Here is a 20300-nt window from a genome sequence, read left to right as displayed (position 1 = left end):
CATTGCAAAAGACAAATAGAAATGTCCTTGTACACTTTAATCGAATATGCTGCACCTTTTAACTGCCCACATCCCTTCTGAACTGTTCATCTATGTCATCAAATCTGCAATGATGAAAATCACCTAATCAGAGGTCTGGGAATCTGAAGCAACAAAGAAAGGATTATTCAAGATCCTTGCATCTTTGTCTGATTTTGCTAATTATTAGCCAAGTCAAGGGGTATTTTTAGTAGAAAAGAGTAGATACCAGATGTGAAAATTCGTGTAACCACTCATGTAGCAGTTACTGTACTTAAGAGTATGCTTGTGAGCATAAAATTTATTTAAAACCTATTGTTTCAAGGGAAGTGATCTGTGGATAATGACTTGACCCATACTCATTTAGTGCTTTTTACACAACCTTATCAGTTTTCTCAGAAATTTGAGAATTATTAATAAATAGTTCAACCATTAATGTTTAAAAGAGAGGAAGCATTAGGCTAATAATGCGCTCAAATGATTTTTATCATTGCTATTATGCAGTCCCTTCCCAGCGGAATTATATGAATAACAGATCAACTTGTTCTACTCTGTCAGTAAAAATACTTGTTATTAATGACATAATCTCTTGATGACAGATGACTGTTGATATTCTTAGAGAAATGAAGATACATAAATGTAGGTTTTAGGTACAAATTATATTTGTCAAACATTGAAAAGTTGTATCACTGTGGTAAAAGAAAAAATCTGTGTATCATACAAAGAGGGTATTTACACTGGTAAGCATACACGTAAGGTGAAAACTTGAAGTCATTCCAGCGGAAGATTCTCCAAAGTATTAATTTAGCAAAAGAGTAAGTCTGCACCATTATAAACCTTTGCATGTCTGTTTCATTTCCAGCCAGACTATATTCAATTATTAGAGCACGACACAAGTTATGATGATCTAAAATGTGACCAAAGATTTAGGGTGGTGATTTATTCTACCCAACATGGTAAAATTCGAAAGAAACTGAAACGAAAAGCATCATAACAGTGCCTGAACCAAGCCATGCAAAGATGACTTGAAGCAAGCCAAACAATTCATTTGATTAGATATGTCAGGAAAAATTGGTGTGTAACTGTTGTATATTGCCAACATAAACAAACAACATATTTCACCTCCAAAGTAGAAAACATCTCCTGAATAAATCTGCAGAGGTATGGAGACATGAGCAGACGAGGTCCCATCATTGTCCACTCTTACACTGATACGATTCCTTTTGACAGAGAGAGATACAGAATGCCACTGGCCATTATTTAATCCAGCACCTGAAAGAAAAATAAACCACCAAAATTTAGTATAAACTTCCTCCAACTGTTATACAATCTAAATGTTTTAGAGTAGAAAGGAGAAGGGACTAACAGAACAATCATAGCCCACACAAAATCGCCAAGTGATAGTGAAATGAAAAAGAACTTAATAAGTACAAGCATCTTTTGTGAAGACAGAACTTGCTTCACATCTGATAAATAAAAAGGTACTTCAGTGAATAAGTATTAGTGTTGTAGTACTATTGTTGTAGCCTAATTATCTGTAATACATCATTTAACATGACTGCGAAGAGTATCCCCCCAATCTGTGGAGGTTATCATTAAGACATCATTGTGATGGTTGATACACTATTTTACACATAATACATATTTTTACTACACTGTACCAAAGGATTTCTTCATATTTTAGAATAAAAAGTAGTCATTACAGTACAACATGGCAAAACAGCAAAATACTGTAGATGCTAAAAGCTTCAGTAATCATCATGTCAATCTCACAAAATTTTTTTTCTTTCAGCTGATTCTTTTATTGGATGTGTATGGGAAAATATTCTGAGAGTTTAGCCACCACCACAAATTTACATTACCTCTGGCTGTGTAGGTGTAAGGTGCCACAAAACAATGAACCTATAGTCCTGATTCTGGAAAGCACTTATGTATACATAAAAAAATTCTGCACAGGGTAGCATGTAACCACTTTATTATCTTTAAAAAGTGCTTAAAGTCAATCATGTTCTTGAGTGTTCTTCAGAACAGAGATACTGATTCAGTGAATACAACCTTTAAATTAGCCAAAGCCTTTTCTTGACTGCAGAGTGCCTATGATTTGTGATCTGTGATTTCCCTCTTGAAATGTCATGTATTTATGTACTTCTCTCTAGAACATGTTGTATATGCTACAGTAACAGTACATGAGTTAAGAGACTCATTCAAACAGAAAGAAAAGAAATAAAAAGAGAAGGATGAGAAGGTTCAAATAGCTAAATTACAGTGTAACTAGGATTCATAGATTGTTGACTACCATAATCTAAATACAAGATTGTCACACAATGAAGAGATAAACCCTAGAAAAACATTGCAAACTCAGATGAACTATAACCTAGATAGTATCTCCAATATGTTTAAGATAATATTAGTCCTATATACCTTTTCTCTCATTTTTTCCTTACTCCGATCAGTATATTTATTAGGGAACACATAACAAGAAATCTTAAACATTTTGCTTTATCCCCAGCCTCTCACAGGTACTTCAAGTGATTGATGTTTTCCTCAGTCACATCTCTTCAATACATTATCTTTTCCTTTAGAAATCAAAGAGTCATAGAATCATAAAGCATTTTGTGCTGCAACTGACCTCTAAAACCAGTTAGTCCAATGTCCCTTTTTGCAGGGAATTTTTTCCTGGATCAGGTTGCCAAAACCCCCATACAAGATAACCTTGAACCTTTCCAGGAGTGGAACATGTAAATATAACCTGTTTCACTTTAAAATTATTACCTCTTTTTCTGACACTACAGATCCTTGGAGGAAAAAAGAATAAAAATCTCCATTACAGGCCTTCACTTAAGTATTGACAGGCTACAGTAAGGTCTCCCTAAGCTTTTTCTTTTTATTCTCCAGGCTGACAAACATCGATTCTCTCAGCCTGTCTTAATAGAGATGTGCTCCAGCCCTCTGATTATTTTCATGGCCCTCCTCTAGTCTCCCTCTAGAAGGACCATGTTTTTCTTGTGTTGGGGACCCCAGAGCTTGACACAGTTCTTGAGGTGGGGTCTCATCTACCAGCACCACCAAGTTCTTTTTGGCAGGCCTGCTCTCTATCCCCTCCTACCCCAGCCTGTGCTGATACTGGGAGGCACTCAAACCCAGGTGCAGAAACTTGCATTTGGCTTTGTTGAGCTTCATGAGGTTCACATGGGTCCATTCTTCAAGTATATCAAGTGTTGCATCCCTTCCCTAAAGCAAATCAACTGTACCACTTAGGTTGATGTCAGCAGCAAGCTTGTTGAGGATGCACTTGATCTCACTACCTATGTCATTACTGAAAATATTAAATCTAGCAATTAACTCTGTCACTTTATTTGAATTGTTACAAGGATAACTGATTTTAATTTTTAGTTCTGCATTCTTCTTCGGTAGCTCCTTGTTCTGGTGGGTAAATCATATTCAAAACCTTGCAATATTTGACTGTGAAGGTAGGTAAGAGACTGTCCTAACATAAATAATAGTATTTCAGACTATCAAAAGTTTTGGTTACTGGAAAATTAATAATATGAATTTTACACTTTTTGGTTTGGTGAATGTAGTTTATCTTACTGACCTACTATATGATTTTGCAATGGATATTCTATCTCCCCTTCTTAGAGGTTGGCATGATTAGAGATATTCAACAATATTCACGTAGCTCAAGTTAAGGCTTCCTAGAAGTCCCTTTTATTAAGTCTGGGAACTGGGGAATGCCATTGTGGGAGCACAAGACATTCTGAAGAAAACAGTTTATTTTAGCCCTTGAATTGAGAACCTTGACTAAATTCACATTTGCTTGTGTGGAGCCACTGAGTGGTACAACATCTCAGTGGAAGAGGCCAGTGGACTACTAACACATTCCATCTAAAAATTATATTGTCTGCTGCTCTACTACAAGTTAGAAAAATGCTTAACTACAAACAAGTAGGAAAAAACAAAGCAATTAATTTTTTTAGTACATAATAAGGTAGCTATTAAACAAGATGTCCATTTATTCTCATTAGTTCCATCACTTTAAATCTAAGTATTAAAATAGGGCCTATGGGATGTCTTGCAGAAAAATGACACCTGACCTCAGGAACACATATATAAAAATACCGTGTATATAAATTTTTAAGAGATCAGTGAGAAACAAAAAAAAAGTTTAGAGGAAGTAATTCATAGATTACTCTGAAGTATAACAATCAAATCCCATGATTATTAACATCACTTAATTAAAAGCTGCATGGAAATTAAAAGCTGTGTAGAAATAGAGGGTCATAGAAGAAACTGAGTAATAAGATCTAACATTTACACATACTGTAATTTAATTTGGTCTCATCATTCAAAACAAATTAACTTTGTGTTGATTTCTCTTTTTTTAAAATTTATGTTACTTCTTTGTGATTATTTGATGTATGACTTGGAAAAGAGGCTACAAATGAAAGCTATTAAGCAACTATTCTGCAAAACAAAGAACTTACTATAACTTAATTACTTATGAATTAACATGCCATTCTCCTCGGTTTTATATGGTTGAAGAAATTCTTAAAAAACACAGGATAATTAATTAAAGAGTTGTGCACAAAGAAATATGCTCCGATTTAATTATCAAATACTATGTGTGTGTGTGTGTGTGTGTGTGTGTGTGTGTGTGTGTGTGTGTGTGAGAAAGTCAGGTCATAAGTCCCTGCCTGTAAGGGAGCAAACCTGTCCAACCATCCATAATTTAATTACTCAATCTCCAAATGCAGACTTGAATTGTTTCAGTGATTGCTACAACAAACCCTTCAAAAACTTAAGGAAAAGTTTCCCATATGGTTTTGTTAGATAAATTCTTTCTCCGAAGAGAATAAGATGATTTTGCTGTAGCTTTTGCCTTCACAAAGACAAACACAATTCCTCCTGTTAGACTTTATGAACAGAAAGCTTAACCTAGCATGGGAGCATTAAATTCTGTTTCAGCATAGAAAGGCAAGATTTATTTTAGGATGTTTACACTAATATTTTATGTATTGTGTTGCAGCTTTGAAACTGAATAAATTGCTCCATGTGCAAGTCTACCTACAGCTGTTAAAGTGCCACCAAGGTCAGCTGGTCTGTTAAAATGACAGTGCATGACAACAGTTTCTTTAACATACATCATCTAATTGAACAGCAATTGAAATAGCTCCTAAAAAGCCAAATTCATCACTGCTAACTACATAGCAATGACGTTCTTACTAAGAAATTGACATTTTCAAATGACAAGCCTAGGGAAATTTCTTGTCATTAAAGTGGTACTCTTTGTGCATCAGTTATTTTAGATTATAAAAAATACCAAGGCCGTTTCTATTATCACCCACAGGAACAGGATCAAAGTATTTATGTAACTTTCAACATTATCTATGATCATTAGAGGCTTATAGTCATTTCCTGAGTTAAAATAAGCAACGGTTTAAAATTTTACTTGTAATCATTATACACCTGTAGAAACATAATGAACTTTGCAGTCTCCTCTCCTCTCCTCTCCTCTCCTCTCCTCTCCTCTCCTCCCCCCCCCTGCACTTTACTTTTTTAAGAGGAATTAAAGTAAGGAATCAATCTAAAAGAAACAGGGTCATGGAACAAAGATTAAGAAGATCTCATCTTCAAATCCTGTGGCTGTTTCTTTGCCCTGCTTGGTTCTCTTTGGTCTGCCTTAAACTGCCTAATAAGTTTAGTGAAAAATTTAGATCAATTGATTCTTATTTTGTCTTCATACTGATTATAACTTGTTTGGGGGTTTCTCACTTCTTTTGCATTATATAATTGGAACTTTGCTTCTTTCACACTGATAATATTCTGCTTTGTGAATATGACATGGAAAATACATGCTTGTGTATGGGTCAAAATAAATCAAAGATCACGTGATATTCTGGACATCATAAATGTGTTTTCTGCATCCAAATTTACCACTGCTTCTACAATATATTCCTCCAGCTAGTGGACTCTGGTTATCTTTGTCCATACAGAAACCACTCCAACCCAGCCTCATTTCCTCATCTTCATATATTCCTTGTAATCCCATTTATCCACTAATCTCTATTGTGCAGTTTTTCCTGTCTTAGAACTCATCATATCATATCACATCATATAATCCATCTACAAGTAAAGGGCAAAATTCAATTTGTTTGCATAAATGATGAGAAGCTCTAGGGCAGCTGTGATACATGGAATGTCAGAAAATAGTACAATACTGATGAAGTGCTGCTAGGTGAAGGTGATGATATTATTGCATGATGAAGCTGCTGAATCTCAGCATTTTTATGAGTAAGACTTAGAAGGTGGAGATGATGTTGTTTCTGTCCTGCTCTCATATTTCCTGAAAGATGGAGATTCCTGACTGGGCCAACAGTCTTCTTGTTCTCACATCAAGTGCTAACAGTACTCAGAAAAACTGAGGAGACTCTTTGTGAAAGACTTAGTCCCATTCCTGCCAGGGAGGAGAGAGAAAGTTAAAGCTGGAATCTGCTTCTTCAAATCCCATCTGAATACTCTGTAACATGACTAAACATCACTATAGTTGCTTCATTCTCTTGTCTTGACATACTTGTTTGCCAAGGGTGAAATTACTCATCAGAAAACTAGATGGTACTAGCTTTCTGAAAATCTAACTTTCACCCTGTGGGATGCCTAGCAGTGCACTACCAAAAGTAAATGATCTAGTCTCAATTCAGTGTTTAACGACAAATCAAAACCCTTTAGCTCTCAGGTATTCATTTTCCTCAAGCTCCTTTTTATTTTTATCGTAGACTCAAACTTGCCCTGGTTTTCTGAAACACAATCTGGAATTGGCATCCACTGTTTCAATTTAATGGACATCTCTGCAACTGAGAACTCTAAAAAATAACAGACATGATATTTATAAGGATATATAACTTTATAAAACAATTAGTTATTTAATACCTGTTGAAAGCACTGACAAATGGTGAAAAACATCTTAATGACTTCGCTTGACAGAGTAAGAAACTGAATTTCTTACACTTCACAACTGAAAAAGCTGCTTAGATTGCCCAGATTATACACATGAGCTGTACCTACTGTATGCATGTTAAACTAAGGACTCAATTTTTCAGTCTATATTACTGCAAGTAATTTCTACTCACTCATGGGGAAAAAAGAATAGGTATGTTTGTGAGAAAAGAAAGAATTTAGAAATAATTGGGTGTAAAATTCCCACAAGTAAAGCATGGTTGCACACATACCACTCATAAAAGTAAGTCAAGAAAGCAGGTACTAAGTGAAATAACTTTTAATTTTTTTTTTATGCAGAGGAGTCTTGGAATTTTTTTTCTTCATTTCTGTTACCTGCAGTGATGTCACTCAGTACTCTTCCTGTTTTATGAAGATTGATTTTGACTCTCCCATCACTCAGATATAAGAGGAAACCACCTGAAGAATGGTGCCGTTTACTGAATAACAGAAGTCCTTCCTTGTTCCAAGTGCGAAACTGAAAACCGACAAATACTTCATCTTGCCCTGATGTGCCTGGCAGTGCCAGGTAACTGCTGGAGCTCAGAAATGTTACTGGAACCACCTGTGGCTCTAAACATGAGAAAGACACATTGCCCTAGAAAGAAATGAAACAATTATGTTATTAGGAAGAGTCATGAGAATTTCTCCATGGAAACTGCAGTTTCAAAACATGGTGCATAGTACTTGAATGTATTACTCTAAAAATCAACCATGAACATCATCAGTTTGAGAAATGTTAACATAGTTTTCTGACCAGAATAGATTCATCTGCCTGAGCAAAGAGTGGCAAGGACCTTTGAGGGAATGAGGTAAGTTCCTAAATTATGAGGCTGATTTAATGTTACCTCAGGAGCTGGAAAGACCAACTTTGTTCCTAGTTTGGCTCTGCCTCAGTAAGCATTAGGGACTTGACAAATCCTTGAATGTCAAATAAAATGCCACTGAATGCATGTAAACACTTACGTGGGTCTAAATGCTTGGATACAGAGAAGTGTTGAGCTTGGCACTGATTGTGTAAGACAATGTTAACTTTAAGAAAAAAACTATTTCCAAATTAATGCAGTTGGAGATGTGCACCAACTCCAATATTTGTTTTCACAAACAGAAAATTTCCACATATAAACTCTTGCTAATTACAAATGCAAAACACATACTTCTTAAATCAAGAGGGAATGTGGTTTTGAGCAGGCCCATATGGACTAGAGGATGAGTTGGATTTATGCATCTAGCATTTATTTTGTGCTTACCTTTTTCTGAAATAACTGTTTCTTAGGTAAACTTGTGGTTGAATTCATTGAGAAACTCTGAGAGTAACCTGCATCTGTACTTGTACTGAGTGATGCAGATAAGAAATCTGGAATGGGAATAATGCATTTTTTGCATCTGGTGTCAGAGTTAGTTAATACTTTATGGTGCTTGATAGTAGTACACTGTGCACTCTGATCTAATGGCTTGCTGACACCATTTGAACTATAAATAATTTGTTCTGAACAAAGGATTACTAAAGATTAATGTCTTTGGAATTTAAAGTACACTTAATTTCTGTTCAACACAAAGAGGTTTTAAACTTTTAAATATACATAAAACTTTGACCTCAGTAAAAAGTTTCAAAATCAGTTTAAGAAAAATACTCGCTAGTCTCTGGTGTGGCAAGGTATTAAAGTTTATGGGTTTTAATTTTCTTCAAAGAAAATATATAAATAAATAAAAGCATTGTCTTATGAACTCAGCTGTACAGAAGTGAATAGTCAGCTAAACCTGACACATACCAAAAAGGCACTCATCAGATTAATAAACCTTGTTAAATGCTAAAAGCTGGCCATTTGCAGATTCCCCCAGTAAAGTGCAAATTTAACTGGGATTCTATGGTCACAGAGATACTTTCTATAATATTTACATTATGAATCATCTCCTATATTGTTTTGAAAGTAGCACAACAATTTAAAACATTTGACCTGAAAATAATGAAATTTCCTATTACAAATAATTTCATAGTTCCCCTTCCACTAGTCCACTGTAATTGTCCACTCCACAAAATTCATAAGCATCATGGACAGAATACTATGCAGAGGTACCAGTTTAGTTAATTTTGGAATATTTCAGGCGAGTTTCCCATGAGAAGAGATGCCTCTCATCCATTTTTTCTATGACAGAGAACCAAATTTGATTCTTCATATTCTGAACAGAAATCCACGTTAAAATACTTGGATCATGAAAGCATTTAATATATTTTTAATTATTCTGAGCTGATTCCTATGGTATCTCTGCATTTCCTGCTATTAAATAAGTACATGTTTCAAATAGAGATGACCTTTGTTGTACTGGGGAAAAGAAATCCGAGACCAACAACAAAGGACTTAGTAAAATTTCTAGAAAGCCGTTTGTAACACAGAAGACATTTGTTTGGTTGTTGGAACTGTTTCTCTAAAAGGTAGGAATTTGGATAATATGACTCTTGGCCATGTCACAATAAATTCATTAAACCCATCAACCTAAACTACAGGTCTTCAGACAAAGGTCAGTAGAAATTGAAAATCACAACTTATCTATCCAAATTATAATGCTCTGGACAAAGCAAAGTGGATCAGTGTCCTCAGCAACCAAGACCTTTAAAAATGTACTGCTGGTGTTCTTATCAGCCAGGCACATACTCTTATTACTCTGGTAAAAAGCCACAGATTCAATGGTTTCTGGTGCATCTGGTTACTCACAGACTTCTGTCATGCAGTTAGATACCACACAACACTGTGATATCAGATACATCTAAATATCAGCTAAACACCTCATGAATAAAACACATCTGCCTTTTCTATTAGAATGACTCTATACAGTGTAAAATGAAAAACAGCCCAACTTGGTAATTACTTTATTTTTCTTTCATTACCTAACATAGATTTTACTAAACTGTGTGCTAACATGCTGGATTTGAAAGTGGTTATGGTCTTCTTCTTTTTCTCTATTTTACTTATTTCTTCTTTCTTAACTAGAAATCTCTTACCACAATGTAGATCTGAGACTTATGCCTTCTGGCCAGGTCAATAATGTTCACTCCATTATAATAAATATTTTCAAAACACCCATGAAAGTTCCTGTGTGAAAATGTCCCTGATTTTCCAGGCACTGGGATCCCTCCAAAGCTGAGCTTAGAAAGAGAAGAGAAACCAATAATACTATTAAGTAATTTTCTAAGGAAAGAAGTTGAGAATACTGTAAGAGCAGAAGTCAAACACTGGCCTATAGTGAATCTGCTACTGTATTTCACTGTATCACATCTACATATTAAAAGAATAGGCTAAAAAAAATTAAGCTATATCAAGTCAAATTTATGTAGTAAATTATTCTGACATTTTGGCTTTTTTTTCTTCTTCTGATGTCTCTTAGAAGTGTCTTGAATCAGTTTTCAGGGTCCATTACAGCTGCCAAACCAAGGAGAAGAAGGACAAGGCCAAGCACATGCAGACTACGCAAAACAGTGTGAAAAGGGAAAATAAAATTAGCCACAATTTCTTTAGAAACTTGAGCCTAAGTTCTCCACTCTGTGCACACGATAACTACCATAATAAAGAACAAGAGTGCATCAAATTACATTATTCTAGGACACATTCGAAACAAACTAAAGGAGGTGCCTTTTCCCTTTCAAAATGCTTAGGCTGTGCAGTTCCTTTGTATGGTGCTGTAAAATTACTTAGTTTCAGAAAGAGATTGGAAGATTTAATAAAAATAAAAATCCATTGAGAGCTACTAAATTCAAGAATATCATTCTGTCTAAGTAAGTCCCTGCCCTAAGGCAAAAGCTGTTAGAAAGCAGTAAATTATTTTAGAAAAGCACTGCCACAAGGGTGACCTTATTTCTGCTCTAGTCTACGTTTTAACTCTTGGACACCATCAGAAATAGGATGGCAGTACAAGTGAACTTCTGAGCTCACATATTTCAAAGCTATTCTGAACAACATTGTATAAAAGGTCAGTCTAAACTATTAACCTTTTAATTTTTAACTTTTCCTTAAGGTTTAAAATATCTTACCAAAGAAAAGCAACCAAAGTAAAATGCACCATATTTCACTGAGTTATTAATTATTAAATTAAGAGAATTTTATAGTCAAAAATGCAATTCTAAATACAGTATTTTGGGTTTTTTTGAAAGTTTTTATGCTTTCTTTTTACTTGTTCTGGCAACTTGTACTTCAAACTATAGTATGTGGCAGAGAGGAAAATTTAATTTGCAATATTGATTGATTTAGTAAAAGACATCTATTTGTCAAACAGTTATTTTCTCTCTCTCTTTTCTTTTTTTTAATTGGTATGATCCGCCTAACTTTGATATTATAATTTACATTCAGAAGTTTCGAGCATATATTTCTGAAATTGAGTAATGCAGACACAGAACAGCATGAAAACTCACTCTAAAATGCTTAAAAATTGGAACGAGTACAATAAAGTCTCCAGGTTCCAGACATTCTGGTCTATCACTCATTGTCTTATCCAACAAACAGTATAGGGCAAACATAAAGCAGCCAGTCATCACATTACAACTGTGAAATTGTGGTATTTTTAACCACAGGCAGGAAAATTTCACAGCATATTACATCTACTACTTTTCATGACTCCAGCACTTGTGCAAGCAAGATTTTTTCACAGTATAATTTTCAGATCTAACAGGGATTTAAGTCATGATATAAACACTTCTAAAATGGTTTTATGCTGATTTATTGAAATTTTATCTAGTTTTATATTGATAACATTAATATTCATTAAATAATAGCCTTGAGTTGGCTCTCATTCATTATGTTTACAATATTGTTTATCACATTTGCAGCTCTACTGAAACAAAGGTATTAAAATAATGAATTCTGAGATGAAAAAGACAGTCTTTTGAAAATACTGAGTTGAGAGTCTAGTGGAAGATTAGTACTCCAAGAACATCTCTTTTTCTTTGATTCATTCCCTTAACAGACAAAAAATCCCCAAGGTCTTAAGGACTATGAACTTCCTTAAGTTCTGTTTCCTTTGCCTGTTTCAGTGCATTTGCATAACAAAGGTAATAAATGTAATAAAGGAAAGGTAATTTTCACACCTCATAATCAAGGTCCAAATAACTGAATTCTCCTTTTGCATGAAAATGATGAGTGTGTTTATCCACTGTAAAGTTTACTTGATTGTTAAAATGCTCAATGAGAACAGAATGCCAGTGTTGATCATCCAAAAGGCTGCCCAGCGTAATATTAATTTGGGCATTAGAAGGATGAGTTTTAGTATCACCTTGAAAGAAAAAAAATAAAAACTATTAATTTCATTTAAAAATATAATTATTCAAAAACATACTGCTAGTTTATCATACTTTATACATTTAAATACACTTAACAGTTTAAGAGAAGTTTTAGTCAAATAATGCCTAATAGCTATATTAGACTTCATGAGACTGTAGCTGTTACCTAAATTAATGAGTAGGGACAGCTTCCCTTTAGTTAATTCCAGGGTGATGTGGTCTCCATTTTTTCCTTCTCTGTGGAGGAGAATTCCATCACTTTGCATTGTTTTAAACTTCAGAGAAATCACATCTTTCAGTGCATTAATGAGTTTTTTATTTAATGTGTAAATTAGACAACTTTTCCCATCAAAGCCAACCACCTCAGACCCTAGAAGTAAAGAAATGAAAGATAATGCACAATGCTATGTCTAAAAGAAACAGTTGCATGTTACTTCAATATGATATGAAGTCCCATCACTAACATCTGTAGATCCACTTGTGCACAGTAAGTCATATTTTATTTCTTCTCCATACATTAAGACTGCCATGTTCTAATGATGATGGTATAACTAGATAATAAAAACCACATGAGAAGAGATCAGGCCTCTATTCAAATCTAATACTGTTCTCATATGCTGAAAGGTAGGTCTTCCTTTCCTAGGAGCTATAAAGTACTTTGACCATTTCTGTTCTTGTATTCTTAGGCTGAAAATCTCTAATAATTTACCTGAAATTCATTCAATTAACAAAATCAAGACCAAAAAAAAAAAAAAAAAAAGCCAAGATTGCTGTCGATGGGAGGGAAGAGAAGGAAAGGGAAAGGAAGGGAAGGGAACAGGGCTAACTGATTTTATCCCAATAGTAGAAGAGAATATCTGTCAAAATCAGTACAGATTGAACAAGACACACACAAATGAAACTGATAACACTATAAAAAGCTCATAGAGTATTCAAAGTTCATATGTAAAGAAGAAAAAAAAGTAATTACCCTTGAAAAATACATTTTTGAAGTGAATGAAGATGTAAAGGACACTCAATAAAATATGAAGTTATTTTTCAACTGACTGGTTGACTTCTTGCAAGTCAAGGGAAACCCATTATCTATTTACTAACTTTATATAACTTCACTAAAAATATTTCTCCATATTGACAGCATGGAAATGAAATGAATTCAAATTAACTCTTGTACTTAAAGTAATTTATATTCCATTTGAAAAAAGCTCTTGTCAAGTGAATGCAGCTATGTTTTTAAATGTAGTTTCTTGATGTTCTTTATATCTTGATAATGAAGAATTCATTTACCAAACGTACAATGAATAAATATGACATTCTACCTAACTATGAATCCTAGATTAATTATTTTACTTAATTTTGTCATTGAATGAATGTGGACAGAAAAGGCATCAATTAACGTAGAATTAAAGTAATGAATGTGATGTAGAATAGTTTCAATAAAGACTTCAATAAGACCACTTGTACATTTACATGCATCTATCAAACCAGCTACCTAGAGACATTCTTAGTAGGCACTGGTAACAGTAGGATTGGGAACATACTCTTCCTATTAGTTGTTGGGACAAGAGCATAAACAACATTAACATGGCTCTCCAAAATCCCTTACACTATTCTGCAGCAGTAGCTCCTAAGAAACAAAATCTCCTCTGTGTAAATTTGGAAAAGAAACAAAATTAAACTTTCCCCCACCCTCACCCCATGAACTAATGAAGACTGTGGAAGGGCTGCAGATGGCAATCAAAATTCTTGTAACATTTTTCACAAGTCTTGCCTTCACCATCTATGCATTACCCCTAGAAATACATTTAAAGAGTTGTGAGAGAGAGAGCTTGAGTGTCCTACACGGTTATAAGGATAAATAAAATGTGGGCAAATACCCAGGGTGCCATAAGGTTTTCCTCTCATACTTACCAACTACTTGCAACTTCTAGTAGCTGCTGGACTTCAAAATGCCTCTACATGGTTTTTCTCTACCCTACTGTTGTAAATAAGGAAAATAAAACAGGTGGACTTGTTTTGTGAGCACTCATCTTTCGTTTTCAGAATTTGCAATATGTCTTCCTTAAATTAATGTAATCTAGATCCTTAGTACACTATAAAAATATTTTTGGAAATCATGAAATGTCCCTGAGAAACTGGAAATTCTGGAAGCTTCACATACCACAGGACCAATAATCCTAGTGACCCTCGGCAAAAGTTTTAGTTGAAATATCTTTCTTTGAAAAAATACTTGATTTTTTCATCTTTATATCCATTGAAATCAATGCTAATGTTCTATAAAGAAAAAAAACAATGCAGACTGTTTGGTCATTATTTCAGCTATGACGAGGATATGAAGTCCTTTCTTTGACTGATGTAACTGTGATATTGACTTTAAGCGTTGCAGCCAGGGAGGAAGTACAATTAGCAGTGTTCGCAAACAGTCCAAAAGGGTTTGAGCAGTATCTGCAGTGCTTATTGTTAGGCAGACACAGCTAACAATTTTTAATGTGCAGTATGCATTTAGTTTCCAGTTATCCTTCTTCCACATTTGTCATTTTTAAATTTAAACCTATCTTTCTGCCTGCCATGTCAAAAAAAATCCCCACCTTTTTGTTGTTTCTTCATTTTCTATTTTTAGACTACTGGTTTTCAGGGGATGAAATGAGAAAGAGACTGTTGTAATGAAGAGGGGAAGTTGTAAGTGAAACACATGTCTAATATCGCTGGGTGTTTTTAGTGTCACAGTGTAGCTTAACCTGAACTGTTTTACATGGCTTAATTGTCACAATCTGACATTTCAGGAATGAGACACCGGAAATGTCGGTAGAGATTCATTGTTCTCTTTCTTACACACTAAATATATTGGAAGAAAAGTCAGGCAGAGGCTTAAGACAGATTTTGGGCTGAGGTTCAGCACAGAGTATTTGTGGTGTAGTCATAGCACAAGCAGATACTTTAACAGTCCACACGAAGGCAGGTTGAACATCTGGAGGTACAAAACATCTTTCTTTCTCTCTTTCTTTTTCTCCTTCTGCCTTGCCTTGCCTTTCCTTGCTTTGCCTTGCCTCTCCTGACTGTAGAACACGAGCAGATAAACTAAGGAACATTGTGACGACAGCAGAGTGAGGAAGGAGAAGAACTCAACAGGAAAAAAACTTCAGGGGAACTCTTTTAATGTTTCATGTAAGTTCGTAATTGACTACCCTTATTTGGCCTTTGTACTCCATAAATGCTGAGGCAAAAAGGAAGGACTCATCTCAATGACTGCTTTACAAACATCTAAAATGTGACAGTCCTTGACCTAAAAAGTTTACAGGAAAAAAGGAGTTGTGTGGAAAAAAACCAACAAAAATAAAACAAAACCCATAATAATCTGCTACATCCTACAGGAATCTATCATGCGTATTACCAAGCCTCACTGAGACTGTAACTGAAGGGGAAATACTATTTTTGAGAATACTAGGCAAAGTTATTCAGAGCAGGCATTTGGCTGGAAGACAGCAGAGCACCAAATTTTAAGTAGTGTTAAAATCTGCCCTGTAAGTATGACTTCACTAAGATAGTAATGACTTCTTTAGGACATAGCAGACATGCATTTTTTCACATCACTTTACAGAGTAGGGAGATCTACTTCCTGTACTCTTGCAAGTTTAGTTTTAGTTGTGTAATTTCTAACAGGTAAGACTGAAGAATGAAATTAGTGCATTTGCACTTGAATACAGAACACAGCTCACATACTTGGTGGTAAATGAAAAGAGAGTGGTTTACTCTTAAAATATAGTACCCAGTGAGATCTCCCTGAAGGAAAGGATGTGGGAAATGTAAAACGTGAATCAAGGCTAAAAAAGCTAAAAAAATCAAAGCTAAAGTAGATATTATTGGCATTTATGCTTTTCTTTATTTTCTGATCCCACTTTGAAACAGTCATTCAAAAAGATCCAGGCATAATTACTGTAACAGTAACTACATGTCCTCATTGTGCCTGATAAATAGAGAAAAAGACTGGAGAGAAAGAATTAAATATTTACTTTTTAAAATATTTTCTAGAACTGTAAACCTATAATCACCTGGTTTGTCTTCATTGGCAACCACTGAATTTAACTAGTAAAAGCACTTGGTAATCAGCAGATGTTCAAAATAAATACAGAGATGATAAGAAGCCTGCAATTCATTTGGAATGATATCATTTATATATAGGAAAAATAAGCATTTCTAGAACACCCAATATCACTAATTCAGAGAAAATCTTAACCAGCTTAAAAAAAAAAATACATCCATTTAACACCATCATGTTCTTCCCATGCTGCATTATAGTAAATAATGGATGAAGTAAATATTCATTTTAAATTCATCCTAATCTTAGAAGACAACTATAATTGACTTACTTCCATAAGCTATCTATAGGATCAATCCTGTGCCAAGTAAGTAAAATACAAAAAAATATATAATCTTCCTCAAAAGTAGCTAATGACCACACAAAAATGTTTTAATTTAATAACTGCATACACTAAATTTTTTTTTTTTTTTTTTTAGTTGCACGGACACTGTCCTTTATTTGTCCTTTAGACTCATAGTTTTCCACTGCTGGGCAATAGGCATTACACAGAAGAAAGACAGTATGTATCTTGCAAGCTGTGACAGAGAAAATTATGACAGTGAATGTACATAATTAAAATCTGGATTTTAGGCATGTTCAAAAGACAGCTCTTCAGTCTGGAGTTGTTTGAGAACAAAACTGAGTAAGGATTTAAGTATTATCAAATGCACAAGGTAAAGGACTGTGAAGAAGCAAAATTGATGACTTTCAATGAATTTTAAAGTGAAGCTTAAAGACAAGAAAAACTATTCTCCCATCAAGTACCACAGAAATGAGGTTTCAAATGGAAGACTCAGATGAGCTTTTAGCTGGGAAAGATAAATGCATCTGTTCAGCCTCCGTTTTTAAACTTTAGTTGTTCTGGTACTTAAAAGAGTTGAGGATAAGTTGAATCTTGGTCATATTTCTCAGTTACTCAGTTTTCCAGGCCATTTTCTCAGATTGTTCTTGGAATCTTAAGTCATGTTCAAGGCAGCTGTCACTGAGGAATTTTGTGTGAGCCTTTCATGCCCTTCTCCTGGCATGAGATGTCTGTTTTCTGGGATGGGGAAGTTTACCCGATTTCTGAGGTGACCTAATCTTTTGCATCCAGGTTGAGATTTTCAATATCCTTAGTTCACGACCTTTTGCCAATTTTACAAAGTTAAGTTTAAGGCAGAAAGCCCAGAGATATGTCTTACTGATATGCACTTATAGTCAGATACAAATGCACGGCAACAGAAAACAGATATATGGAGACCATCCAAAAGAGATCAACCATACAAAATATAGCTTAAGTACAGAAGTTGATAAAAAAAAAAAATTAAAGAACAATAGATCAAAGTATGCAAAAAAAGCAATTAAAGAAGTTGCTTAAAATAAAATCTGTTTCCATCATGGAAAAAAATGTGAAGAATAAAAAGCAGTAAACAACTTACTGAGAAGAATTTTTTTTTAAAAGTCCAGGGATGAAAAACTGTAACAGGAAGACACCAGGAATATTTACACTGTCCAACAGATCAATAAAACCACAAAACTTACGCAATCTTCTTCCAAAGGCTTATGTCAGTTGTTAAGGGCACAAAAACTATTCTAAAACTATCCCTTAAATATATAAAAACTTTGAAGTATCCTTAAATTGTTTATTTGTGGATCTATCTAGTTGTATTCTTATTAGCTCAGGATCAAGAACATACAGATTTAAAACTGTAAACGTTTTCCATGTTTTGGCCTTCAGATAGCAAGTATACCATGTTAACATGCAATTTTTAGGACTATAAAGGAAAAAAAGAGTTTGCATTAAATCAGTTATTGGATTAGGTCCTCACCATTCAGTCTAATAAAGAAAGGACTGGAAAATAAGCATCGCATATTGATAGTTGATGTAGAAGTATCTGCAGTGAAGTCTGCATATAAACTTACTGAATCAGTTTTATTCAAGATTAAATTTAGTCTTAGAAATCTACTTTCAAGTGCTATTTAGGTAGCAAAAGACAATCATGAAGATTCATTTCATTTAGCTAATTCAGAAATAAACTTACTGTATGTGCATCCATACACTTCAATGCGCATTCCAATCCTGCCATTTGGATTCCAGTCCAAAGGCACAAAACGGAGAAATCTTGCTTTAATAGAATGCTGAAGTTTATAGTATACGACACTGTCCGCATTTGTGTTTCCAGGAAAGGCCTAGAAGAAAATGAGAAAGAGATCAGCATCCACATTGAATGCAGAAGTACATGGAAGTATTGCTGATTTTTTCATTTTATAACCTCATCTGGCAAACAGTCAAGAACAGGAATAAAATGGAATTGTCAGTGAATTGCACAGGAACAACTGATGAATCAATCTTGACTATTCTTCCGCATGAGGTGTTGACTCATCTGTGTATTTAGCACTGATGCCCCACTCAACAAAATATCTAACATCTAAAATTTCAGTGAACAAAAACCTTCAAACCCAAGTAAATCCTGTCAAAAACATGTAGAATATCCTCCCATTTCAGTGTATGGCTCTATGTAACCCTTAAGCATAAGAAAACACAGTGATCTCTACAAAGTCCTTCAACTGAAAGTTTAGACGAATTTCATTGCAAGCATGTATTTTAAATGCATAGTAAGCTGCATTTAAAATGGTCTTATTCTGACAGATCATGGAAATAAAAGACTGGTTTCCAACTAAAGAATCCAATGTATTGTAAAAGGAATTTGTTTTAGTGTCCTGTCAAAAACAGAAGAATCTACATTTCATTTTTTTACCCAGGTGAAAGAAAAAAAGTAAATTTATTTTGCAATATTTAACTGATAAAACTACTTTCCCTTTTTCTTACATAAAGGAAACAGAAAGACAAAGAAATGTAAAGAAGAAAGTTAAAAAAAATGAGCTGTAATAATAAACTTTAGAATTCTAAAAACTGGAGAATATATTTTGATTTCACTGTGTTGTGTGGTGGTTTTTGTATCATTACCTGTTTATGGTATGTAAAGCAGAAAGTATTTGTTCAGACATTTTGAATCTAAATATCTGATAGCTCTCTGAAATATTCAGATGAACAGTATTTAAAACATTACCCATTTCTGGCTGTATGAACAGTGCTGTTGCCATAGGTATAAGCCACAGATGTTGCAACTGGAGAATACATAGCAACCAACATCTTTAGGTATGCAGCTTCTCTTTCCATAAGTTTTAGAAGCAGAGATGAGCGTCACTGCATTCATTATTTACCTTTCTATACACAGATCTTTGAACCTTATCTCCCCTGTAATAGTAAAATCTCAATACATTCTAGTCTCTGAACATTCAACGGAAAAAAAAAGAAATTAAATAAAAAGACCCCAAACCAAACCAAGCAACCAACCAAAACAAAAACCAGAACAACAGCTAGTGCATTGGCTTATTTAAGCTAACCTATTAATAAGCAATGAGAGTCAGTGACTTTGAATGTCCACTTTCAGCTTCGTGCTTTGTAATTCCATTAACACAGCAGGTAAAAGTGGAAATACATTATAACAAAAACCAGAGAAGAGCTACTCTTTGGAGGGTGAGACCCCTCCAGACCTCTTGTCCCTTCAAATCCTATTTGCAGTCTGTAACAAATATAACTGCTCTTGAAAGTGCCAGTTAGTTTGTTGACTGAACCAGAACCAGGCCCCAGAAGTTTAAGTACTGCGAGCAAATGAAGTGTTCAATTAAGATTTAAATTTTTGCAAAATTGTTTTTGGAGAGCAGCCACCTCATAGAAATTAATTTAGGTTTTGAAAACAGAATGTATATGGCTTTATTTTTTTACTGTAGGGTATATTTAAACACTTATGTTTTTAATTTAAAATTTGGTTTTTGGCTTCAGCAATAACCTAAAAATACTTCTGACTACTCCTTTAGCACCATTCAGAATGGCCAGTTAAGAAATCAGTATTTTTTTGCTGTAATTTTACAAAGCTTTTATCTGGGAAAACCACATTTTAG

At 34.3% G+C, this 20300-nt stretch overlaps 1 protein-coding gene across 2 annotated transcripts in view; it reads right to left on the bottom strand.

The window, feature by feature from the left end:
* The window catches only part of LOC121667193 (contactin-associated protein-like 4), a 216514-nt gene that overhangs the window by 65494 nt on the left and 130720 nt on the right, over positions 1 to 20300 (bottom strand). The window contains exons 4-9 of one of the 2 annotated variants that reach the window (XM_042033618.1): positions 18377 to 18524; positions 12447 to 12650; positions 12089 to 12273; positions 10013 to 10156; positions 7348 to 7609; positions 1141 to 1290 (exon numbers count right to left, since the gene is read on the bottom strand). In XM_042033618.1, the coding sequence (XP_041889552.1) occupies positions 1141 to 1290; positions 7348 to 7609; positions 10013 to 10156; positions 12089 to 12273; positions 12447 to 12650; positions 18377 to 18524 (1093 nt within the window). The remainder of the gene's footprint in view (positions 1 to 1140; positions 1291 to 7347; positions 7610 to 10012; positions 10157 to 12088; positions 12274 to 12446; positions 12651 to 18376; positions 18525 to 20300) is intronic. The other variant, XM_042033619.1, reaches the window with a different exon arrangement.

This window comes from Corvus kubaryi, unplaced genomic scaffold, assembly GCF_017639235.1.
Source record: "Corvus kubaryi isolate FWS band 111438036 unplaced genomic scaffold, C.kubaryi_AGA036_p1.0 37357, whole genome shotgun sequence".
NCBI classification, from domain to species: Eukaryota; Metazoa; Chordata; class Aves; order Passeriformes; family Corvidae; genus Corvus; species Corvus kubaryi.
The sequence above is the reverse complement of the archived record's forward strand: the minus strand, read 5'-3'. Positions and strand labels throughout refer to the sequence as shown.